Source organism: Chamaea fasciata, unplaced genomic scaffold (assembly GCF_029207755.1).
Source record: "Chamaea fasciata isolate MVZ Bird 193981 ecotype frontalis unplaced genomic scaffold, bChaFas1.0.hap1 SCAF_1, whole genome shotgun sequence".
NCBI lineage: Eukaryota > Metazoa > Chordata > Aves > Passeriformes > Sylviidae > Chamaea > Chamaea fasciata.
The window spans coordinates 66,324,974-66,350,571 of record NW_027094086.1 but is presented as its reverse complement, the minus strand read 5'-3'; the positions used below and the strand labels follow the sequence as shown (position 1 = coordinate 66,350,571).

The 25,598-nt window shown below is 38.6% G+C and overlaps 1 protein-coding gene across 1 annotated transcript in view; it reads right to left on the bottom strand.

The window, feature by feature from the left end:
- Nucleotides 1-10,620: 10,620 nt before the first annotated feature.
- Nucleotides 10,621-25,598, bottom strand: part of TMEM245 (transmembrane protein 245) — a 77,152-nt gene continuing 62,174 nt past the window's right edge. Inside the window, exons 15-18 of the mRNA XM_066185327.1 lie at nt 22,440-22,540; nt 20,951-21,125; nt 18,624-18,818; nt 10,621-17,557 (exon numbers count right to left, since the gene is read on the bottom strand). Coding sequence (XP_066041424.1) covers nt 17,512-17,557; nt 18,624-18,818; nt 20,951-21,125; nt 22,440-22,540 — 517 coding nt within the window. The 3' untranslated portion in view covers nt 10,621-17,511. The remainder of the gene's footprint in view (nt 17,558-18,623; nt 18,819-20,950; nt 21,126-22,439; nt 22,541-25,598) is intronic.

Here is a 25,598-nt window from a genome sequence, read left to right as displayed (position 1 = left end):
CTACAGAATTCAGAATCATTCCCTTGGGTTTTTCCTTCCATTCTTCTCCAACACAGACAGCCATACTCTGAGCACTGCTTACTGTACATTTATGGCAAAGATGCTTAACATTCTTCTGCACCAGTGCCTCTGTTGGGGCAACACTTTTTGGCTTAGGACTAAAAGCTTGGAACTTCCTCCTAAAAGCATGTTTCAGGGGGACAAGAGCAGGGTATAATTCTTTTCCTAACAAGAAGCAAAAGCAAAGATGGTTGTATCCAGTCTGTTTTTTTACCCAACTGCTGTGTGTTTGAAAACCTGCCTGAGAGGGTTCAGTACTCTTTTCTGCCTAGGACACTAAAACATTATTCTTCTGTCCTAACAGCTTTCTCCATCTAGAGCTGGGAGGGTGGTTTCTTTGCTCAGTTAAAGCTGTTATGTTGCACACTGAATATTTAAAAACCTATTAAAACGGAGTGAGCAACAGCCTCTAGACTACATATAAAAATAAATTCACCTACTTAACATGAAGTTGTTACTGTAGCAGCAGCAAGGAATTAGCATCCCATTCCACACAGGCTGCTTTCACGAAGAAGAGTGAGCTGATCTTGCATCCCCAGTTAGTGCTTAAACCACCAAGTTAACTTTAAAAATCCCATACATAATGCTTATGTTGGCCCTGCTTTACAATACAGCATCAGTCACTTCTCTGTTGTGCCAAGAGCCCAAATTCAAACATGAAAAATAAGTCAGCTGAAGAGTATGTGCAGCTAATGGAAGCAGAGGAAGCACACCTAGTTACAGGTTTGGGAGAGCTCAGGTGTCTGTTTCTGAACTGCTCAGCTCTGCCAAACTCTACCAAGATCCAGCTAAAAACAGCTTTCATGGAACACAATAATAAAAACTGTAATCCTACAAAGGTTATTTTCCTTGAGGATTAAGATGAAATCAATCGCATAGCAATTGTGATACTGGACATGCAAATACCAATTCCCTTCCCCCACTTTGTGTCTCTGAGTGGATGGAGAGCAACACTCAACAGCTTCCCTTGCTTGTCTATATTTTATACTAGTTGGCAAAGAGAAGAAAGGGGCTGCCTGGAAAGAAAAAGGGGAATGAAATTCAAAAGATAATTAACACTCTCAGTGGTCAGAATGAGAGTCCAAGACTTTAACTGTGACAGAGCCTGAGGAAACCCTGACACAGCAACACTGCCAGAACCATCAGCAAGGCCATGATTGCTTTTTAGCCTTTCAGCAGGGAAAAGGCAGCTGTAAATCCTCAGCAGAGAAAAGGCAGCTGTAAATCCAATCTGCAGTGGGCAACAAGCAGATTCAATACTTTACAACTGCTGTGAACTTTAAACAAGGCCACGGAAGTTATAAGGGTGCTCACTGAGCCAAAAGACGGCTTCAGACCAGGTCCAGGAGAGGGGTGCCCACTTCCCACAGGTTGCTTCTGCCTCAAAAGGCAGAATGCCACCAGGAAACAGGCAGCCAGGAGGCAGCCACACGCCCTCACCCCACGGGCAGCCTCACCCCTCCAGGATTTCCCTTCCTTTGGACCCTACCTGAGGCACTGGCTCTACTAGTTACACCTAAAGGGCTCTCTCCCCCTTGTAACCCTTCTACCCACAGCATCAGCTTCAGCTTTACAAAAACCCATGTCAGCTCCTGGTAACGTAACATACCAAAATCTGTTTCAGATAAAGCAACTTTGGTGGTAGCAGATGTGACGTAGTCTGTATAGAGGTAAGACACATAGGAAAACAAAATCCTGATCTCTTCTCCTGTTGTCCCACTGGCTTTGTCTGTCTTCAAAGTGAACTCTGCAGAGTGGGATTTTTCAAAATCACTTAGTACATGGATTTAACTCTGGTGCCTCTGAAGTATCTGATTAAACTCCTGCTGTTTGTAATGAAAGCAGTGACATCAATGTTGTTTATCCCACCAAGAATTTCCCACTACCTCATTTTATCTGTGAATAATAAACACTTAACAGTCTCCTGCTCCTTGGTAGGCTGAGATCTGCTTTTAACAAGTTACCCAAATACCCTAATCTGGAAAGAGCTAAAGAAAAAAGAACTGTCTGGCAGTAGGAATATCCATTCTTTTTCCACAAAGGACTCCATGTATCAGCAAAAATGTTCCACTAGTTTTTTGCTTTGGGGTTTTTTTTTTTTTTCTTTATTATGAGGGGAAAAATGGTTTTAAAGATAAAACTTAGTCATGAGCAAACAGTACATGAAAAGGGTCTGTCTCTTTACAAAAATTGCACCTCTGCCTCAGTATCACTTAACTGTGATAAAGAGGCTGCCTCCAGCAACAGTTTACCCAGTTCATCTTCTCAACTGGATTTCATAAGGATTAAAAAACAAACCCAATGGAAAAAACAGTGCAGTGGGACTTTTCTATACTTTTACCAACTCAGCAAATCTACAAGGTCGTTCCTGCATACCCTAGAACACTATGGATTAGATTGCTCCTTCACTAAGGAGCAATTAATACTAGGAGGATAACTAGTAACTACTGGCCATACTGACTCTGAGGAAAATGAAGCAGCGCCTAAGTAAACTAGAAAACTTGACAGCGTTTCCCAGCACCTCAAGCAGCAAATGTTGCTGTTAAGAGAGATCAAGGCAAGGCATCAGTTTTTGAAAACGACAGAAAATACAAAATGTTTTTTCATTCGACATCACAGGTATTTATTTGGAAAACATCAAAGTCAACAAGCTAACATCAAAGTAAAACCATACAGAGCTGAAAAATTTATCTGGCTTCAGCATGACTCATGAAACCATTTCCATTCCTAAATCCCCAGCAAAAATGCCCTTGTGCAGCCACCATTTTTGTGTTATAATAAAAAGACACATTAAAGGACAGAGTTTGGTAGCATGGAAGGAACTATCTTGAAATTTCAGATGCTGATCTCGCAGCTGCCAAGACAGCAGGCCTTGCTTATCTCTTCAGACAACTATGGATGCTTTAAATACAAGAGGAAATTTAACTGAATGAAACATTCCCTATTCTAAGCACTTACAGAATTTTGTTATAAAGCAATTCTTCTAGGCCTGTTTTTTCCAGCCTACAAAGCAGACGCCATAAGACTTTAATTCAGAGACTCAGTTGTCCTAGACAGTGCAATGGATGATTTTAAATCCCCAAGGATGATTAATACCTTCATGAGTGAGATTTTTCCATTGGTTAATTACTGTTAAAACATGTACCTTAAGTTGAGTCCAAATTTGTATGGAATCAACTTCCAACTACCTGTTATTGACATTTTTTCCTGCTTGAAAGGAGGCCCCTTTGATTTTTCAATTTGCTTGTCCCTAGACTTTGATCAATCCAACGTCAATGATCTCTTTCTTGTCTAAACACCAAAACAAAGTTTTTTAAATCTCACATTAGAAGAAAAAAATTGTCAGGACTGAATCAGCTTTTTCTGATTTCAGGCCTTTTTTTACAGTCCAACACCCTTTCCAGTGCGTGAGCCTCATGACTAGTCTGAATATTTTCTCAGTTCCATTATTGCCAAAGACATATATGGTGCTATCTTTTTTATACATCCAAGGATCATATTTCACAGAATCACAGAATAAATTAGGGTGGACAAGACCTTCGAGATCATTGAGTCCAATCTTTGATCCAACATCACCATATCCACTAGACCATGGCACTGAGTGCCATGTCCAGTCTTTCCTCAAACACCTGAAGGGATGGTGACTCCACCACCTCCCTGGGTGGTCCATTCCAATGTCTAATCAACTCTTCTGTGAAGCAATTTCTTCCTAATATTCAACTTAAAGCTCCCCTGGTGCAGCTTAAGATTGTGTCCTCTTGCCCTGTTCTTTCTAACTGGGAGAAGAGGCAGATGCTCACCTGGCTACTCCCTCCTTTCAGGTGGTTGGAGAGAGCATTAAGTTCTCCACTTCTCCAGGCTAAACAACCCTAGCTCCCTCAGCTGCTCTGGGCCCAGCCATCCAGCCAGTTCCTAACCCAGAAAAGGTCCCACCAGTCCAAGCCATGGACTGCCACCTTTTCCAGGAGAGTGCTGTGGGAGATGGTGTCAAAGGCTTTGCTGAAGTCCAGGCACATACATCCACAGCCTGTCCCTCATCCACCAGCTGGGTCACCTGCTCATAAAGGGAGATCAGGTTGGTCAGGCAGGACCTACCTTTCCTGAACCTGTGCTGGCTGGATCTCATTCCTTGGTTGTCCTGTACGTGCTGTGTGATCACCCCCAAGGTGATCTGTTCCATAACTTTGCTGGGCACCAAGGTCAGGCTGACAGGCCTGCAGTTCCCTAGATCCTCCTTCTGGCCCTTCTCCTGGATGGGTGTTACGTTGGCCAACCTCCAACATCTGGGATATCTCCAGTGAGGACTGATGGCAAATGACAGAGAGCAGATTGGAGAGTCTTTCCATCAGCCCCCTCATCCCCCTGGGATGGATCCCATCTGGTCCCATGGACTTGTGAGCATCTAAGTGGCTCAACCTTCTCCTCATCTTTGGTGACTATATTCCCCCCTGACACCCAATAAAGAATAAAGGTTTCCTTTGGCTCTACTTTTGTTATTAAGGTATTTATAAAGACACTTTTTATTATCCTTTACATAAGTGGTCAAGTTAAGTTCTAAACCACCCTTCGCCTCCCTGATTTTCTTTCTGCTTGGCATTCTTCAATACTTCCTGAGTTGCCTGTCCCTTTTCCTAAGGTGATATACCCTCTTTTTTCTCCCCCAAGTCTCTGTAAAAGCTCCCTACTCAGCCAGGCTGGTCTTCTTCCCTGCCAGTTCATCTTCCAGCACATAGGGACACCCTGCTCCTGAGCCTTCAAGATTTCTTTCTTGAAGTCATCCAGCCTTCCTGAGCCCCTTTGTTTTTAAGGGCTGTTTTCTAAGGGAATTTCCAATTTCAGTGTCCTCAATAGGCCAAAGTCATCCTCTGGAAGTCGAGAGAGTTTTGTTTACCCCCGCCTTCCCGGGCCTCACTCCCCCAAGTATTGAAAATTCCATCATTTCATGGTCGCTGTGCCCAAGACAGCCTCTGATCACATCTCCCACCAACACTTCTCTCTCTATAAGCCAGAGTCTAGTGGGGCATTGCCCCTGTAGGCTCATTTTTTACCAGCTGTGTGAGGAAGTTCTCTTCCACACACTCCAGGAACCTCCTAGACTGCCTCCTTGCTGCCCTGTTGAGCTTACAGGAGACATCAACAAGTTAAAAGCTCCCACAAGAACAAGGGCTGAAGATAGTAAAACATCAGCCAGCCACCTACAGAATGACTTGTTTCAATATAGGATGATTTGTTTTAATCATCATCCAACACCACTAATTTTCACCCTGTTAGATATCTAAACTGAACCCTGAATGCTTTGAGGGGGATTAGCTTCCAAAATATAATCCTCATAAAAGATGTGTAATTCTGAATGCATCACCTTGCACCTGGCTCTATTAATGAGATAAATTTGACAAGTAATCAAGATTTCTCAGAAAGAATTTTTACCTGTCATTGCAAATCCCGAGTTTTCGCACAACCTTCAAGTTGTTATAATGCTTCCTCCTACATTACAGCGTTTTCTAGAAGTATTCCTATTTATTATTTCTACAGTCAGTCAGTATTTTATAATTAAGTTTTCACGTGTGTTACCAATTTTTTAATCTTGATCTGATTTTGACATGGTGTTTGTCAAGTCTCGCAGGAGTCCATGAGGTCAACAAAATTCTTCAGTGTCAACCCAAATGGAAGCATTCCTTTGGGCAAGACCTGCCATGTGAATGACTGCCCAGAAGACAGGAAACCCCTTCATCACTGAAATTCAGTCAAATAATTGTTTTTCAAATTTTATTTAATTCATATGAACCTTCAGAGCACTTCTACTTTGAAAGATAGGACTTTGGTGTAGAAAACCACCTGCTGTATCTAGGAAGAGGCTGGTGTTTTTGTTCTATGGCCATGGTGAATCTCTTACAGCTGGGAGAACTAACACCCAGAATCATTTTCTTCAAATATTTATTCCTGAGAGATAAGGAGAACAGCAACATTTGAAAATGCACAGGCAAATCAGATATTCTTGTACAGATACTGAGAAAATTCTGTTTAGCTACTTAATAGCTACCACTGCAAGGTAGTTCATTCTGGCTAAAAAATTAAATATATTGGAAGCTTTTGTCACCACAGGACATTCATTTGCTTTCATAAAAGAGCAGAAGTGCATTGAAGGCAAGCTTTTAAATGCTTGTAAACCTGTGGTGAAGATAAGCAGAGGGTTCAAATTAGCTGACACTTTCCCAGATAAATATGGCTAGGAAAACATGTTGGACTTTATCAATTCACAGTAACTGGCAACACTTCAAAGAGAAAATCAAATTCATTTCCTCTTTAAGGCAAAAAAACCCCCAAAACCAAACAAAACAAAAATCCAAAAAAACCCCCCCAAAAAAACAAAAAAACCAACAGTTTAAATCTTCATGAAGAAATTGGCTTTACAGTGTTCAGGCAGCTTATGTTTGTCAGGCTGTATTAAAAAATGGGAGCAGAAAAACCACCACTGCAATAGTACAGCAATGACAGCCTGGCTACACCTACCTACTAACTGTGTTTCATAAAGCAAAGAAATAACTTATTACATGTCAGTTACAGACCACCGAGAAGCACAAGAAAAGGTTTGACATTCCCAGTGTAAGCTTCTGAATTGCCCTGTCACTGACTTATTTCTTTAAAGTCTCCCTCAAAACCAGCATTTGACAAAAGCCAGCAGCCTTTGCACTACACAGAACTGAATTTGTTTGAAAAACTCGTAAAAGATTAAGTTAAACAAAAACAAACAAACAAACAAAAAACCTAAAGGAAACATTGCTGCCTCCTGATGGGGATTTAATCTGGTTTTAAGCTTTCCATCAGACATCTGAACAGGATGCTGTGACTTTTACCAGGTTGAATTGAAATGGGTAGAATTGAACTGTCTTGGCCAAGAAAAAGTTCTGGCACGTCTCAGGGAAAGATGACCTTTTTAGGACCTTTCTTTGACAGGCATCTAAGCAACCATTTGCTTTGATAAAAATCAAATCTAGATTCCCTTTCTGAAATGCACAGACTGGTTGTGTGGGGTTTTTTTGGAAATGCATCACATTTAAGCAAAATCTTACAACAAAAGTCCACACCACAAAGTCATCTTAGGGCCCCACAGTGTTTTCACTCCAAGACTGATAACCCCATTGTTACAAAAAACCCTGCAGCCACCTTTCCACTAGCAAACATAAAATAATGAAGCTATCCTTTAACTGTCAATCGGTATTATTCCTTTTGTTCTATTTTTTGGGCTTGCAACCTGTATGTGGACACTTACTGAACACGTATCATCTAGATTTTACCATGTAAAGCCTCCAAATCACTAGTCCAGTGCCGAAATCCCTGGAATGATTCTGGCTGGCAGGACCACCATTTCCCAAGTTTGCCATCATTAATTTGAGTTCTAAGGTTAATGAGAGTAGGTCTTGAAAATACCTCTAGTTTGATAAACCTACCTGGATATCCTCCCTTGAATAGTAATTATAAACATACTCATCATTACAAATCATTGACTGCACCATCTTAAAAAAAGATGAATTATTTAAACTGTGACGGGGCTGTTACTTCTGTTGGTAAAACTGAAGTAGAAGAGAATTATATGGAATTGCTTCTTCGCCATAGTGCTTACTGTTAATCTGGTGATCATTAACCTGTTTGTACCACTGGTCACTGATTAATTACTAACTCTCCATATCAAATGCTCCCAGCCTTTCAATCCATAACCCCAGATGGGGGGCAGCAAATTTACCTCACCAGCATAAGCATAAGGGTGAATGTCCAAAGAAACTGAGTAACTGGTGAAGGGTCTTAAGGGGAAGTTGAATGAGAAGCAGCTGAGGTCACTTGGTCTGTTCAGCCAGGAGGAGACTAAGGGGCAGACCTCATCACAGTTACAAATTCCTCGTGAGGGGAAGAGGAGGGGCAGGCACTGATCTCTTCTCTGTGGTTACCAGTGACAGAACTTGAGGGAATGGCCTGAAATTGTGTTAGGGGATGTTAAGGTTGGATATTAGTAAAAAGTTCTTCACCCAGAGGCTGGTTGGGCACTGGAATAGACTCCCCAGGGAAGTGGTCACAGCACCAGTCTGACAGAGTTCAAGAAGTGTTTGGGCAATGCTCTCAGGCACATGGTGTGACTCTTGGGGATGTCCTGCACAGGGGGAGGAGGTAGGACTCAATGATCCTGATGGCTCCCTTCCGACTCAGCATATTCTATAATTCTGAGGTAAGTTCAAACAAGCCAAAATTTTCCAAAGCTTACCTTTTCTAAACAAGCCCAATTACATTCACGACCCTGAGAATGATTTTTTTTTTTTTTTTTTGGAAAACAGAAACACGAGGTGCAAACTTTCAACCTGACTTCTCTCCAGTTCTCTGAGCAATCCAAGTGTGCAGTCAGCAGTCCTTTAAAAAGGATGTGCTGTGTTAAGTCACGAAAAGCTTCTAAATTAAACATTTTTCTCTCTCATAAAACAAAAGGAGGGCTTAAGTCAGGCCAGCCAAGATTATGTGTGATTTTCCCTAAAACTTGTCAGACAACTTCAGCTGAAAGACACTTATCCACAAATTATGAAAGCACCAAAAGTTCACAAAGTTTTATCACAATGGTCTTCTCTCTGCTCTTTGTCCTCTAAAGAAAAGCAGGTGTTTGGCCAAGATAATCTTGGTTTTATTTTTTATTAATAAAAAAGATGAGATTCTGGTAATAAAGGCAAAATCAAAACTAAGAGCCTCGTTATTTAAGGCATAAGGCTTTGATTCCATCTGTGAATCAAGAATGCAAGTGTGTGCACAGCTGTAAGTCTACAAGAGAAAAAGAGAACCCAAGACAACCACCCAACAGTTGTTGGTGCATACTTTGAGCCCTGCTTTCACCTGCATGAGTTGCAAGTACCCTCAGTGTTCAAAACCAAGTTATGCTGAAGGTACAGGTGGAGTTTTTTATAGTTATTATTACAACATCAAGAATGGTATAGAAACAGTGGAGGAGTTTAGCATGCCTAACCTGCCTCTTCTTTAAACTATCCTCCCATCTGCCAGTTTTACCAAAACACTTGCAAGGGTGAATGCTCAGGACTTCAGGGAACCAGATCCTCAAAAAAGTTGTCAGGACCCATCACAGCACAGGTAATGGCAGCATTAATACTCTTAATTTCAAAGATTATAAAACAGAACCAAAAGAAGTAACCACTTGTGAGGATGTGAAACATGAACTTCCTTGTGAATAATAGTTTGGACAGAGTACTTTCTGATTTGGGGAAGTGGAAGAAAGCTATTAATGCCAACTGATACAAACATCCTTCAGTCAAAAGTATGGAAGTTGAATTCTTCTTGCATTTGATATGATTACACACTATAATTCAGTGGCAGCACAAAATTTTATACACAGCATGAGATACCATCTCAGTGCCTTTCTGAACAGTCTTAGTTTTCTTTGTTATCATTCACCATGTGTTTGGATGTCAACTAGATATATTCGAATGTCTAGGGTATATTTTTTCTCAAAATGCCAACTGCTATTTTCTAAGTGGTAAAGCCAAAATACTGCAATCTTTTAAATTGCATCTCTGGTCAAACTCAAAAGCACATTTTTTTGCTTGCTATCTGCCTGAAAACTGCTCCATAATCTTTATCCTCCCACTCCCAAAATGTTAATGAACTATACAACATCTAGGACATGTAACTCCTAAACTATTTTGAAGAAACAGTTGAGACCAAGCGAATAGGTTGGCGCTGCATCACTATAAAGCTTTATCTGAGATAGGTGTTGAACAGAACTTATTTTATTTAATAAAAACATTATTATGTGCACAATAAAATGACTAAAAAACCCATACAAGAGCTAAGGAGTTCTCACAGAAATAGATGTGCTTTGGCTTGCCTGATTACAGATGCATTTGGTTTGGTTCTAACTTAAAAGGAAGTCTGAGCATTTTGGAAAACTTGCCTCAATTAAAAATAAAATCATAGTTATGTTACTAGTGTCAGTTGTTCCCCCCCCCCCCCCCACTGTATATGCACTAAAGAGGTTTGATCCCTTCAGAGAACTAAGGAGGTACCAGCTAAAACTGACTCTCCTGTAGGAAATACTTCAAAGCGACTGTTCCCAGAAGAGTGAGAGAGATGGAAAGTGGAACATCAGCCATATCTAATTCCATAAGGTGAGCAGTCATGCAGGGAGGATTTGATCACTTTTGCTTCATAGTCAATAGAATGATCTAAACCTCTGCTCAAGCACTGAACAACCATTTCCAGTTCAGAGAGCAGGCCATAATGGAAGTCATTTGAATTACCTACAGGTGCCCAATGGGAGCTTTTGTAGGGTCTGGACATGTGGCTGTGTTACTGCAGGCACTGCAGCAAATTGCCAGGTGCCAGCTGAGCCACAGTTACCCTGGAGGCCATGTCCTTCCCTTTCCCACAGAATATAAAAGGAACAACGAAGTATGGATTCTCTCAGTGACTTCACTTATACACAGGGACTGCAGACCCAGCTTTGCCTCCAGCACACCTGTTATTTCACCAGATTAACCGCTGCCTTGGTGGCTGATTCCAAAGAGCCCATCATTCAAATCAAACTCAGTTCTCTTTATGTTAATGGCAATTTATTTCAAAATATATTAATCCTTCTGTGCTTACAAAGGACTGCAGTGTGAATACAATATCAAGTTAAAAGCTTCTTAAACCTGCTACAAAACCCATTTTTATTAGGATGAGGACTGGTTCATACAATCAAAATTATTTTGTTTAAACACCTCTGCAGTCTACACAAGTATTTTCAACCTTAACTTACACATTTTATCGGGCCACCGACGGACATAGGGGTTATATTGTGAGTATTATACATGCAAAACCAGGTACTGTACCAAACCCAATTATGAAAACATCAGTTTTTGAAAACAGTTCCATTCTGAAGATGTATCACATATACACACAAAATTTGTGTCAACAGACAATGGAAGTTATTGCTCCAAATCCCCATGGGGCCTGGTAGGAACACACACCTTATAACAACATGTGCTCTGTAATGCAAAACATCTGCAGTTAGGTTTGAGTAGGGTGTAGCCAGTCTTAGGATAGGATGCCAAAAGTTTCTCTGGATTTGGTTTGGTTAAATTTCCCCAGGGGAAAAAAACAAACCCCAGCCCTCCCATGTCTTTTGACCAAAACATCAAATGCTAGCTAGCATAAATATATATATATGTGTGTGTGTGTGTGTGTGTGTGTGTGTGTGTGTGTGTGTATATAGGTAAGCACCTAACAACTGATATAAAAAGTTGGTTTCCAACCATCCAACCATCACTGAAGCCCAGAAAATCTGTTTTTAAAGGTAACAATCTGAACAAATTGAATGCTTGCCAAATATACTCGTGATGACAGATGACAAGCTAAAAACAGTGATCTACACAGACAGTAGGTTATGAACAACACAAAAGTAGTTTTTACTGACACCTGAGACTCAGGTTTAGGCTGAGACTGGCACGAAGAGTAGTTAATACTGGGTTTTTGTTTTTCTGACCTTATAATAGCCTATATGCCAGTCCTTAAGCCAAATGAACTTCTGTAGCATGGCTACTTTTTGACTTTGTGATGTTTCTTACGTTTAACCTACACGAATAGTATGAAACATTTCTTTGAGTTTAGGTCCTCAATGGATCACTGTACACGACACTCTAGTTGGTAAAAAGTGAGGTTAGGAGAAGAAATCAACTTTTTGCTTTTAAGACATCACTCTAAAAATCCTTCATACATATATTTATTTATAGATGCTAGAGCACTCACTCTGCTTTATTAGCTTGCAAATTCACCCTGCTGCAAGCAAATCTGCCCTGCTTCTCACTCAAACCTGGCTTTGGTGTTTTTAATTTATATTAAAAAATCCATCTTCAGTTCAATGCAACATGAATTATATTTGTCCAAGTCCATCAATGTGCAGAGCAGATCAAGGATGCATTTACTTCCAATTAGCACTTCCCTCCTGAATTGGACATACTATTTCAGTATGGACATTCAAAGCATGCCTTCAGGTCCTGGAATCAATTCCCAAAAGGGGATGGAAGCAATACTCTCATGTACTAAACCATATTCCAAACAAGATACCAGAGGAGGTGTGGATGAGTTTAAGAGCCTGGGGAACTGAAGATTTATTTCATGACCTATTAATTTTGGCAGCTGTTTAGAGGATGTGTGCAAATACTTCCAGGAACAGCAATCTCTCAGCAATGCATTACTAGCAGCTTTCCCCTACTTTATTTGAACTACAATAAAACAGTGGTAGTTGCACTACCAGGATTTGCTTAGCTCTTCCTCAATATCAAGTAAACATGAATTGTAGAAAATGTTGCTTGTTTTCATTATATACAGGCACTATTTTGTTCTCAGGTATCTCACAAAAAAAAAAAAAAAAAGGACAAAATTTCAGTTAAAGTCTGAATAGAAGAGAGACTCCCAATATTTATGTAACACTGCACATCAATATATACATTTATAAACCCAATGTAGAATCCCTGAATATGTTTATGACTTCTGGCATTGTTTGTTGTTTCAAAACACCAAAATAATTTTTCACATTGCTTTTTTTCTTATTTCCAATTTTATCACTTAAAAGCTACTTTGGCAAATTTTACCACAAATCATTAAGGTACCTTAGTAAAACTGACAGATAGACAGTACCAGGTCAAAGATCAAGTCTCCCTAAAGTTTGCCAAGAGTTTTAACTGATTCTACTTTTTGTACAAATAGGAATAGTAAGCAAAAAGGGCAGGAAACAATACTAAGAAGAACAAGTCAATACAGAGTTTATAAAGATGCATCCATGGATTTAAGAGATGTCAGCTGGCACTCAATAAAATTATCTGGCAAATCAATTTTCTCTTGTAAAATTGCAAGCTTCAAGGCAAGCAACTGCATCTCTAGAAGAATTCTACCTCTGCTATTAAGCCTCATGGATGCCACCTCCAACCCCAACACCCCTCAACACCTTCAAAGGCAATCGCAGCCATTTCCAGAGGTAGCATCGAGCACAATCTACAAAATTTAAGTCAATATAATATAAACACAATGTTTGAATCAAGACAGCTGTGAAAACACCCACTACCAATGATGCAAAGCTATGGAATCTCAGTAGAGTAACAGTATTTTTCCATCTTCAGTGTATCAGGTCCATAGGAAAGGCAACACACTGCAGTATTCCTAATACTAGGGATCAGCAGCATAGCAATTCAGCTGCTGTTTTTACTAGAGAACAATTTCATCCAGTTTTGTTTTTTCAGGTTTTCTGAAAAACAATGTTTAACATTGCAGCTATACACCTATTTCAAAAGTTATGCTTATACCCACAATGGATAATACATCCAATTTTCCCTCAACAATGCTTTTTCCTTATTTTAATTAATCACATTATGGATTTCCTATTCCAGTAAACACTGACAAAGTACACAGCCACTATATCCTGCTCCCCTGTGTCTTTAAGAGAAGCCACATCGAGCTTGAAATCAGACAAGCCTAAGTGTACCATGGATAATCTGTCCACACACACAACACTGGGCACGGAAAGATCATGTGGGTATCAACTTAACTTCTGAAAAAATGTGCATCATATGTACTATTATAATGTTAAACTATTTTTTTTTTAAGCAGCCTTTCAAAATAAGTCATTTCTGCTCCCAGATGGTCATGGTGCACCTGCGCTGAATGCCACCATATTGTAGTAAGGCTGGCAGAATGAATGTGTGCCAGATTCTTGCCCATTGCAGTTCGCTCCTTCATGGATCCAATTAAGCCAGTATTTACAGTGACCTGAGGCTAACACGCTGGGCTGTGAACTGGCACACAGTCACTTCTGGCAGCTCTGCTACAGCAGTGGTCAGCCAAGGTACAGGAAGGAAAGGCTAACTCAGACTCGAGTGTCAGAAACAGCACCAGCCCTTTGGCACTACACTTAACTGCAACAAGCCTGATTTCCCCAAGGAGAATGATAAAAACCAGCACACTTGAATTTCACAATACCGTAAGGCCACACTGTCTTGCATTACTATACACATTCCCTTCTGAACTCTAAATTATTGAACACTAAATGTACTAAATACACTTAGTAAATACCTGCTCCTGGAATGACTGTTTACAGTAAAGCTAAAGGCCATCAACTTCTTGCCTACAAGCATTACAGAAAAGATGGCCTCTCCTACGAAAACTGCACTGCAGAGAGTGGTGGGCCTTTTTTTGTTGGTTAGTTGTTGCTGTGGGACCTTGGAGGGGGGAGTGGGTTGAGTTGGTTTTTTTGAAAGTTACAATTCATGTACTAAAAACTTATCCCACTGAACTGCTGGTTGTTTTTGCGGATGAGGCAATATAACCACAAACTGTCACTTTTCAAAGACCAGAAGTCAAAATGATCAGTTTGATTATTTTCACATTAATGTGAGACTGATCTAAACTAAATCTTTGTTCTTACAAAGGCTGAGTCCACTCAGAAAATAATACAGATTGTTAAATACCCAGCGACAAGGTCTTTCTTCTAGATCTGCTGGTAATTAGACACATGATAAATACAAAACCCAAATAATCAAAGTACACCCTTTCATGGGATGGTATTTTGTGGCTTTGGGTTTTTTGTGGGTTTTTTTGTGTTTTTCTTCTAAACATGGTGAAAATCAGCAAATAATTTCTATTCCAAGAAGGTGTTATTGCAAGTTTTGTTCCTTCTTTTTTTTTGGTAGTATATGTTAATACACCATTACTGAACCATACAGTTGGCTCCTCAATCAGATACAGCACACAGCATGAGTTCCTGAAGCTACATTTACTGAGTATGAATGTCATTTGGATGGTTCTTCATGGCAAGTTTGAGCTGAATTTGGAACAGAATGCATCAAAATGAAGCCTCATTTCAAAGGAGGACAAACTGAACAAGACTCCATCAGACGTGAATTCTCGATATAAAATGATTTCATGTCAGAAAAGGAACATTTCAAAACAGCAATGTACCTTCTCAGGTGATTTTACTCATTTGCATTACTGAAGTTAACGGTGTCTCAATCATGGTTTTAATCTTCATAGCAGAGGCCCTTTTTTGATCTAAGGCAACTGGTTGAAGGGGAAGAAGAAAACTTCAAACCAAACAAAACAATGCTTTTTAATGACTCTTTAAAATTACTAAGTCGAGTACCACAGAAGTATGAAAGATTGTCTCAGAAAAGGGGAAGGCAAATGTGGACAACAAACATGTCTTGACCAGTGAGCAAAGGGGGGCTTTAAAGGCTGTCTACAAGAAGCTACAACAAGAACACAACAATTCAGTGCAAAACCGTGAACTGAAAAAATAGTAATACAATAAAGAAGTCACCTAAATATCATGGTCGTCTCATTCCAGCTGGTTAGAAAGCTGCAGGAGTGTTTTAGGAAAGCCTCAGGTTTTCCCACATCCTCCACCACAGCCAGCAACAATTATAAAAATGTGTTTCACTTAAGCTTTCTCATAAGCCACAAAACCAAGGAGATAAAACAGATATTTGATTCAAGCAACACATTCTTCTTATTCATTTAGTTGAAAGTGATGTGTAGATCTTTCAGAGTTTAAAATATTAAATGGGATGTTTCCATATTTTGATAAACCTGAGTCAACCTACTAAATTAAGCCGAAGTCTGTCCCTCAAGCACATACCTCCATGTGTGCACCAACAGCATACTCAACACCTCCCACTTAAAACATACAATTTCATCAGTAAAAATTGCAGCAGCTTATTTTGAGAATCTGAGGAGCAGAGTATTTGCGTCTTGTTAGGCAGCCTGTGTATTGCGATCCTGTGGCAAGACTTTCTTCTTTACTCAGTATCAGAGTACTTTCCAATCACTTCCCACGGCAATGTATTTTTCAAAACAATGTAAAAACACATACAATATCACAGAAAGAACCTTCCAAATCTGTCAGCACTCCTAGGACTCAATTAAAAGAAACATCTCAGTTACTGCAAGCTGTCTGTGCACACATCTTAGATATCCTTATCCCTGGAAAAGATCCCTTTGTTTCAAGCATTGAATTACTGTCAACAATAAATACAAGGCATGCCTCTATTTTCTACAACTCACCATCAATCAAATTCTGAAATCAATTCAAGTTACTGGAAATTGAATGGTGGTTCTTTGGTTAAGCAAGTGCATCTGCTACTTTGTACCTAGGGCCTCACTGGATTTGTGGAAAAGCTGTGCAAGTATGAAATATTTACCAAAAAGCCCCACTTCCCATTTACAAAAAGGATCCATTGTGTCAAAATGTTTTGACAATCAATACAAAAGGCCTTAAATGTCACCAAAGCCGCATTTTAAGCAAAATTACGTATGGAAGAAAAACACTAGAGGATTTGATGCTGTGACCTAGGCAACACATCACTTCAAAAATTCAGGATCTTTGTTTATTAATAAGATATACCTTAATATATTACGATATATCCTATATCTCAAATATTTGGCCAGATGCTTACAGAGTTAAAAAGTCCCAACTGAACTACACCGAAATCCATGCTCTTTCCCCTTTCTTTCTGGTAGTAAAATTTGTTTAAAAAGTGAATTGAACTCAGCCACAGCATTTGAAAACCAACATTAAAACTATCCCCATTGAACTTCTTCCAATTACTGGAAGGAGATGCGACCATCCTACATTACTACTGTCTGAAAACACTTAAGGCCTTTGATTAAATTTAGCTGACAAGACTCCACTGGGAGGGTGGATAAACAGGGAAACATTATCAGATTTCTCTGCAAATGGGGACAAGATTAAACTATTTATACAAGCCCTATGTCAGTAAGAGAAAACCCACATTTAACAGCTTGCATTTCTATTAATATCAGGAAGGTATTAAAAATACCTATAAAAGTCTCCAACAACATTAAATTTCAGTGCATGTACAAGAATAATATTTAAGTGTTATTACATGTTACAGATGATGGTTGAAGCTTATAAAGGAGAAGCAAACTATTATATTATACTTTCATTTCACAATGAGTGGTTTGCCCTTCTTTTGCCACCAGACTGACTAAAAATAAATATTTTGGAATTACAGCTTTCTTTAAAGCTACTACAGTTTAATAAGACAAATAACCCAATAAATAAAAGCCAAATTAGTAATTTCAGGAGGTAAGATAATGACTCCAGTGGAAGTACCTGTCCTCTTAACTATTCTTTTGATAAGACAAAAGGTCTTCAAAGTCTTCAACAAGGCAGCTGACCGTGTGTTGGTATGCAAAGCCATGAGAAGTAAACATTCTCTCTCGAAGAGGCAAAGTGCACAATCATATAAGGCCAGCAGATGTTCTAGTGCTTTCTCCTAAAACCCAGTCTATGCTTCCCTGTGAGCTGCCCCCAGGCACAGCTGGGGAGGGACAGAAGGCCATGGCTGTTGTGAACCCAAGACAGAAGACAGCAATTCCCTCATGCTGCAGTGGTGCAGCCCAGCACCTCCATCACTCTGCAGACATTTTCATCTCCTCGGGACTCTCTCTAGGTGACCTGGGAGGTGGGGGATGAAAAGAAAAGTGAAAAGTAAGACATAAATCTGCCCAGTGATTCCAAACAATTGTTTCCTATAAAATAAGGGAGAACCAAACCCACATGAAGATTTTTTTTGTGTACTTGGAAGCTCAATCTGTGTTATACAGGGCAACTAGAATGTAAGTTTTACAAACCAGAGACTACAGACAGGTCCAATTACCATTTTTTCTCCTAAATTACCCAGATGAAAGCAGAGAGCACTATTTATGTGAATAAGGTAAAGCATTATTTCTGACAAGCAGAGAATTCTCTTCAAGATATATGTATAATGAGCTAAGGTATACAGTTTAACAAGACAGTAGAAACATTAAAATAGCTACTGTTGTTAATATTGCCACAATGTGATTTACAATTCTAAGTAGTTATTCAATTACGAGTTTATTCCTAACTATATTATTATTATTATTATTATTATTATTATTATTATTATTATTATTATTATCCCATTCCTAACTGTACAGTTTAAAGATACATTTCTATATTCCATGATTTTGTAACTTCAATAATGACATTACTAAGGACCATACTTTTAATGGAAAAATGGCATATAATGATATCACATTTTTTAAAATCTAGCTATGTCTATATTTTGCAGTATTGTACATCACAACATAAGAAATAAAGCATTTTGGGGAAGACCTGTTTTTAAGGGCAATGAACTCTTAGATATCCATGAGTAAGAGTTTAAAAATGATGTTCAATCATCTCCTAGCACAATAGCAACATATAAATTAAAGGACACAAAGGTATTATCAGCAATTTTTTTAAACAAGCCTTCTGTAAGAGGCTGAAAGACATTAAATGAACACTTCCAGTATACATGTTCCAGTGAGTGTTTTACTTAGCCATACTTTTTATTTCTACGATATGGGATAGCTGAATCCTCTTCAAATACCGCAATACTCATGCAGAGGTGATTGCACACTCTTATATGAAGCCCAGGCACACATTGCCTACACCTGTGCATACGTACACTGATGTGTGTGAAAACATAATTCATACAAGTAAGACATTCATAGCTCACCGGTAAATCTGTAATGGCCATGTTGCTTGTGCTGGAGTGGGCACAGAATTTGTTGGACTCACCAACATGGCACTATATATATTGGAAGCAACCACAAGTATACAAAGTAGAATTGGTCCTATGATGGCCCCTTCCAGTCCCAGGTAATATGCTCCACCAGCCACTGCAAGGCCTGTCAGGTAAGGGTGACCACCTCTGCCACAAGAACAATAAAATCAAATAAAGAACAACAAACACAGCATTATCAATTACAAAATGTGAATCAATACTGAAGTTTTATTAAGTTTAGGAAACGACACAGGAAGCTACAGCTACCCCTATTCACTCTATAAACTACTGTCTGAATGCCTGCACAAAGGTTCCAAGCTGTATTCTGCACTGTATTCGCACAGCAGATCAAACTCTATTGTAGGCTGGAATGCTGGCAAGATCCACATTGGAGTAGTTTACAGACATCTGCTGAAAAATGTCTGAAGGACTTAATGGCAAACATACTCCCATTTTGGGAATGGGAAATGATGGGTTACACAGACTGTTCATGCTTTATGATCAAGAACTGCTGAAATTTAACACAATTAGCAACATGTACTATGAAGACCCCTGAGCAAAGCCATTCAGTTATGTGATGATAGCAACTTGCAGTGCATCTTTCAAAGAACAGCTAGCATACAGTCTTTAAAGAAATAGCCATATCTTCTCATTTTGTTATAAAAAAGCCTACCAGACTGTTTGCTATCATTAGATTTTAACGTTTTCAGATGAAAAACAAAACCAAATTTTAATGAACATACTAATATTTACTGGAAAGTTGGAGCCAGAAAAGCTTTTTGATAAGAGCTCTTATGGCAGCAAGTAAACATGCCATTTTTATTTTCTGTGTCTCAGATATTCATTTTGCACCTGTGTTCACCTGCAAAATGTGAATCCTACCAACAGCATTTACACAAAATCTGCTCATCATTCTTTATATCTAAAATAATGACAGCAATATGGAATTGTAGAAGAAAAACTACAGTTGAAACTTGGTACACAATTATCAGGAAGTTCCTCTAAATTCTGAGTGTAATAAATAGAAAATACCAGCTAGTCAGTTCAGAGATCCAGCAGATCCTGAGGTTTTTACAATGGTCCTGATTTTTACTGAATTCCCAAATTTTAAGTCTTTGCCTTTCTCACAACTGTGTGCAAAATAAGGCCATGAAACATGACCTATTAAATCATACACACCTCAATCACATCTTGCCCAGTTCAAACTTAACCTACTGGCAGGACCAGATTGCTTTCCCAAGGAGACAAACATGACCTAAAGTTTTATGTTTCTCCAGCAACAGACACTATTAATTTCTAAAGCTTCAAAAACTTCGTTTTTTTTCCAACATTTGCTTCAGTTTAAACATTATTTTGGCTAGTTTTCTAAATTAAACAACAGACCACCTCATGAAATAGTGCAAAGGTAATCCATTTAAAAAACCCTGCATAACCTAATTATAGTTATTTCAAATAGGTTTAATCTAATCTGGAGGACATTATGATGCTTATTGTTCAATTTATTGAGAAGAAAACAATTTTCCTCCACTGTCAGAAAATCTATTCCTGTCCCGTATATTTTCTGGACAGTAAACAGAGTCTGCACCCTCTACAGTCCAAAAAATGTATTCCAGTAAGCAGAAGATTTATTTGCTATGTAAATAGCTACTTGCCTTAAATTTAACTGTGATTTATTGTTGGAAAAAAAAATTAATTTGATTATACTTTCCCTGTTAGCTTCAATTAATGCAAAATAACTAGAGTCACAGTCTACGAAAATTAGTATTAATGTTGAGCATATTAATATCGGGCACATTATCATTAGGTACTCTCTGTTCAGTGTAATTATATTTAGTAAACAAAAACACTAATTTCTAACAACACAGAACTGAACCACTTAATGTCCTTATTCTACAGTAACTCTATTATTTTTTGGTCCTTAAATAGCTCATGCTTTTATCTGCTCTGCAGCATCATCTGACATTAGGACATAAAGGGAAATGCTACACACCTTTAGTCAATAATTAGATAAATAGAAAACATAAACCAATTCCAGCAATCCCAACTGAAAGAGTTCATTTTGCTGATGTTGAGTTCTAACCTCTGAAGTGTCAAAGTTCACAGAAAAGAGGTCTGGGAAAATGAAGGCACTTAGGCCAGTAAAATTGCTTACTATGAGGGTATTCCTGTGCTAGAAGATACTGTTTTGCATGCTTCACAAAAATGAGTTTAATTAAAGGCATCAGTGATTGTCAATCATTTTTACAATGCTAATTTTAAAAAGTGTTCAATGTACTTACCCTGATATATCTGAATAAATTGCTGTATCTACAAAATAGGTTGGCAAGAGGTGAAAAACCAAGAGCAAAAGGGCTTTGCATCCCTGTCCTTGCACAAGCCACAAATCTAGTACTGCAGGGACTGCTGCCCAGTATGTCCCCAGAAATGGCACTGCTCCAAGGATCGCTGCTAATGCTAGAGCACACAGAAGCAGAAGTGAAAAAAAGATCACAAAAACATATTTCACAAATGTATTTACAGTTACATTCTGACACTTTTGCCACACCAGTAAGTCCCACTTCCATCAACTGTTATAAATAAAGTACTGAAGAAGTGCCACATGAGGCTCTTGGTGTTTTATAGCTGTGGTTTAGGAAAAAAGAAAATTATACCATTCCCCATACAGAAGAGCGTCAGCAACTGACAGTCATAAGGAGTTAAGAGGCACCAGTTTAGAAAAACTTGAAGTTATAAGAATCATGTACATTTCTTACTGTGTAGGAAAGCCTCACTCTTACTCCATTTCCTGCAGTCATCCATAATAGGAGAAAGCAGACAAACACGGGATTTATGACTTACATATTCCTCCATGCAAACATGTGCACACAGGTGCACACCCTTCTGCTTATAATAAAGACCGGCTGTAATCTAAAGCAATACAGATCTCCTGCCACTGTAATTTAATGCACCAAGAATAAACATTATACAAAGCACAATTAGGTGGGGTATTGCCTTTTTTTTTGTTTGTTTGTTTCATTAACCAGATAGCAAAAACTTTTAAGATTTTGCATGTAGTTGAAAAAAATAAGACTGATTATTTCTAAGTAGGTGTAGTGACAATCAATGCCTTTAAGGTAGTTGCACTTTACAGCCATTTCCCATTATATTGGGGTTTGCTGCTTCATACTTTCCCCTTATGCTTCTTTGTTCACAAGCATTTTCCAATTACTATTATTATCATTCTTTTTAGAGATAAGAGGGCAAAGAGGAACAGGGGAGAAGAAGGTTTTTCTCCAAGAAACTGTCCAGCCATTTCCAAAACTCAGATTAAATGGTATAAGAAAACCAGAGGCTGGTAATAACAGTCAGACAACGATACTGAGAATAAGAAGCATTCTGCTATCATGCACTTCCATGATACCAGATCTTCCTTCCTAAATAGGCATCTTAAAAAATCAGCATCTGTCAACTGTAAAAGAAATAGAAGCCAAGACATGTAGAATAAAGTTAAAATCTGAAAACACTTGGACTGAATACAAGGGAGAAGGAATTGGATCCAGCAAACGAAACAGAAAGAAGAGGTAAAACAGCTGGCAGGGAATGTGTTGTGAAAACAGAAAAAGGCAATGCTCAGAGGTAAGGCAGCAATCAGGGCCTTCTCTCCACCCTTCCCACAGCCATATTCTCCAAGACCAGACCTAAGCTTGTCAGCAACAGTTAATATTTCTGATTTTGTACAATAAATAATTACATAATATTATTTAGAAATATAATTGCTCAAATTCTTACCAGATGGTATGAAGACTATGTTAATCCCAAATATAGTGTGAGTCAGCCAAGTGTAGAGTCCATAGAACCCAGCCATTTTGAGGGAAGCATCAAACACACCTCTAAAATGATCAAAGAAACTCTGTTAATTTTTATTAGCAAGAAGATTCCAAGAACTATGAAGATACACAGAGTTTGCTTTCAGTAACTGAAAAGCCATCAGTGCCACAAATAACACATCTCAAAATATAACACTGAACCCTTTATACATCTGTTCCCTCTGAGAAGAAAAAATATTCACCACATATGTAATTAAAAGCATTTAGACACAAAAACCAATGGGTTCCAGGGATAAATTCCTTGAAACAAATTGCTCAAGTATCAGACCACATTCTCAATCTAAAATAACCTTTCTTCTAAGCAGTACCATTCTACGTACAAACTACTTTTTCTTTCCTCTTTTCCATTTCATTCATTCATTCATTCATTTTCTTTATCTGCTTACATTTCTATACTTGCTCTTTTTCACTGGATTCCCCCAGCATTTAGGTTGCTCACTAGGCTACACTACTAAAAACCAAATAATTAATCTGGTAACCTAATTCAATTCTGCTGAATCTACATCCAAAGTTCTCCTCTCATAAGTGCAACCACGGTTTCACAAGAGAGCAAATAACTAACTGCTGTAACATTTTCACAGCACTAGGGCAGGTACACACATGGAATATCCCATAACTGAACTGGAAACCCATGCCTTAGGTCTACAGTCACAAAAGCCATGATCTCAAACTGCTAAATCTCATTATTGTATTAAGTCAGATTTCACCCATATTTGAGAAGTGAAGTTTCCTGGAATCACTATTTGAGCTTGGATCCAAGTAACCAAGTCCCACAACTCAGAACGCTTACATCACAGTAGAAGTGGTGGCACATACACTCTCTTAGCAAAGAAAAACGTGAAGTTTCCCGATGAAAAGTTCCATTTACAACTCATGGTGATTGTGTCTTGGCAGTTTTGGGAACTCTGGCAGCAGGGCAAAGAGGACAGGAAGACATACAACAGGAATCTCTGAAGGGCATAAAAAACCAACCCTTCCTGGATCTAAAGTCTTTAACAGCACCGTTTCCTTCCTCCATTTAGTCCATAAAGCCTTGTAGCAAAGAAAACTTCTGTGATACTAAACTACTAGGTAGAATCTTTTCTGAGGTACCAAAAAGAATTCTTAGACTCTCAGTTTTTGCTTCTTTGGCCGCTATCTTCATTATTATTTCTGTAGGCAGTGTGAATATTTTTGCCCTTGTTTCCTACCTAAGGGCTCACTTTTAGATTTCTACATGACTACAGAATCAAAATTATCTTATTTAAAATTCATTCACTGGAAGCTATGAGTGCATAATAAACGGCACACATCAACACTACCGTTCAAAATGTGAGATTCTCTTAACAGAAACAAGTGCTGTCAGCCATTTTCCCCTCTGAGAAAGGGAAAATAAAGAAAAAAAGCAAGCTTTAAAGAATGACCTGAGGTAACAAGTCTAATCTTTGACAGGCAAGAATTATATGGTGCAAAAAGAAAGGCAGAGAACATTTACAAATATGTGGTGGCCTCAGTTAAAAAAAAAAAAAAGTCTCAACACTTCTCAATTCAGATGAACTTTTATTATATAAAAATGGAAAGTCAGACCAAAATATACAAAATCTACAAATTCTGAAGAGTGACATACTCACTTGTATTTGAGTTATAAGAAAAGAAGTTTCAGACATAAATAAAAATTGGCAAGGAGGCAAGAAAAACCCCAAACCCAAGGCCACAGTAATAAAGCAAAATGTGAATTTACATTAAAAATTCAAGATACTTTCATACTTTAGATATTCAAAAGACTTAATTTTCTGCACTTTTTCTGACATTTAACTCATGTCTACTCTTTCTGAGGATATCATAGGAGCATAATATCTTTCTAAGAAGAATCTGTGCAGTAATCTTCAAGTAAATCTTTTTCTTATCCAACAGGGACTGTGGCACAAATACGTAACAGTTGTCAAAAATATTTTATAACGGCTCTTGAGTATCTCCTTATTTTTTCCAAAAAGATGTTTTCTGTACTGTAGTAAAATTAACAAGGTCTTAAGGACTTCCACATGTATGCATCAAAACTACTTTTCATTGCACAAGAGGTGAGATAGGCCTGTAGCTTAAGGAAAGTATCTGAAGTATCAACTTCACTTGAATTTAAAATATTCATCTACAAGCAGTCATTTTAGATTTTCCCAGAGAGACTACAAAAGAAGGGAAGACAGTGTCATTATGTTAACCAAAGGAGCGACAGCAAGCCAGGGAAAAAAAACGATTGAAGGTGTCTGTAAAGCAAGTTGCTTTCTTAGTCTCAGCTCAAGGACTTGGCAGTCGGATGCACTGGCAGGACAACAGAAAAACCAGTCCGGGACTAACAGGCAGTCGTGGTCTGATGTCATTCTGCAAGTTGACGCATACTATATTCCAATGGCCAAACAGTGCATACCTCTGATAGACTTAGCACAGCATCTCTCTGGCTCCAAGCTTCCAACACTCACAACTAATATACTGAGAGGAGAAGCCATCACACCGTGCTGGGAAGTTGGGAAGTGCCAATGGTCAAGCATGAAGGGAGAGGAGGCTGTACCTGGTCTCACTCTCCTCCTCTCCTTCCCCTTGGTTTGTATGTTTGCCTCAACTGAAGTCACAAAAACGTCACAATACAGGCACGGGGGATACTACTTTGTGGCAGGTACGGACCAGGAGAGCCTTAATCTCTCTGAAAACTCGTATTTGTTACTTTTTGTTAACTGTCACAAAAACTAAAAATTCTATCTTAAAGTCTGGAAATTCATATGTATTTTGCTTCATGGTTAAGGCAGCAAAACAAAAAATTCTGAAAATACTAACCAGAATCTTATCAGCAGTTTGCTTCAGCTACTCTGCACCTGAGATACCAGACCTTAAAGATGATGTGGATGTGCTAGTGCCAGTGCTGCATGAATTTATTACCATCTCTAAAATGCAGACCCTCCTGGTATAATTATGACTCTAAGTAAGTTTCATCGCTTAATACATTATTGGCACACATACAGCCTCCTTTTATATACAAGAGTAATTGTATGATTCAGAAATCAGAAAATCCAATTGCTGCTCACGTCTCATT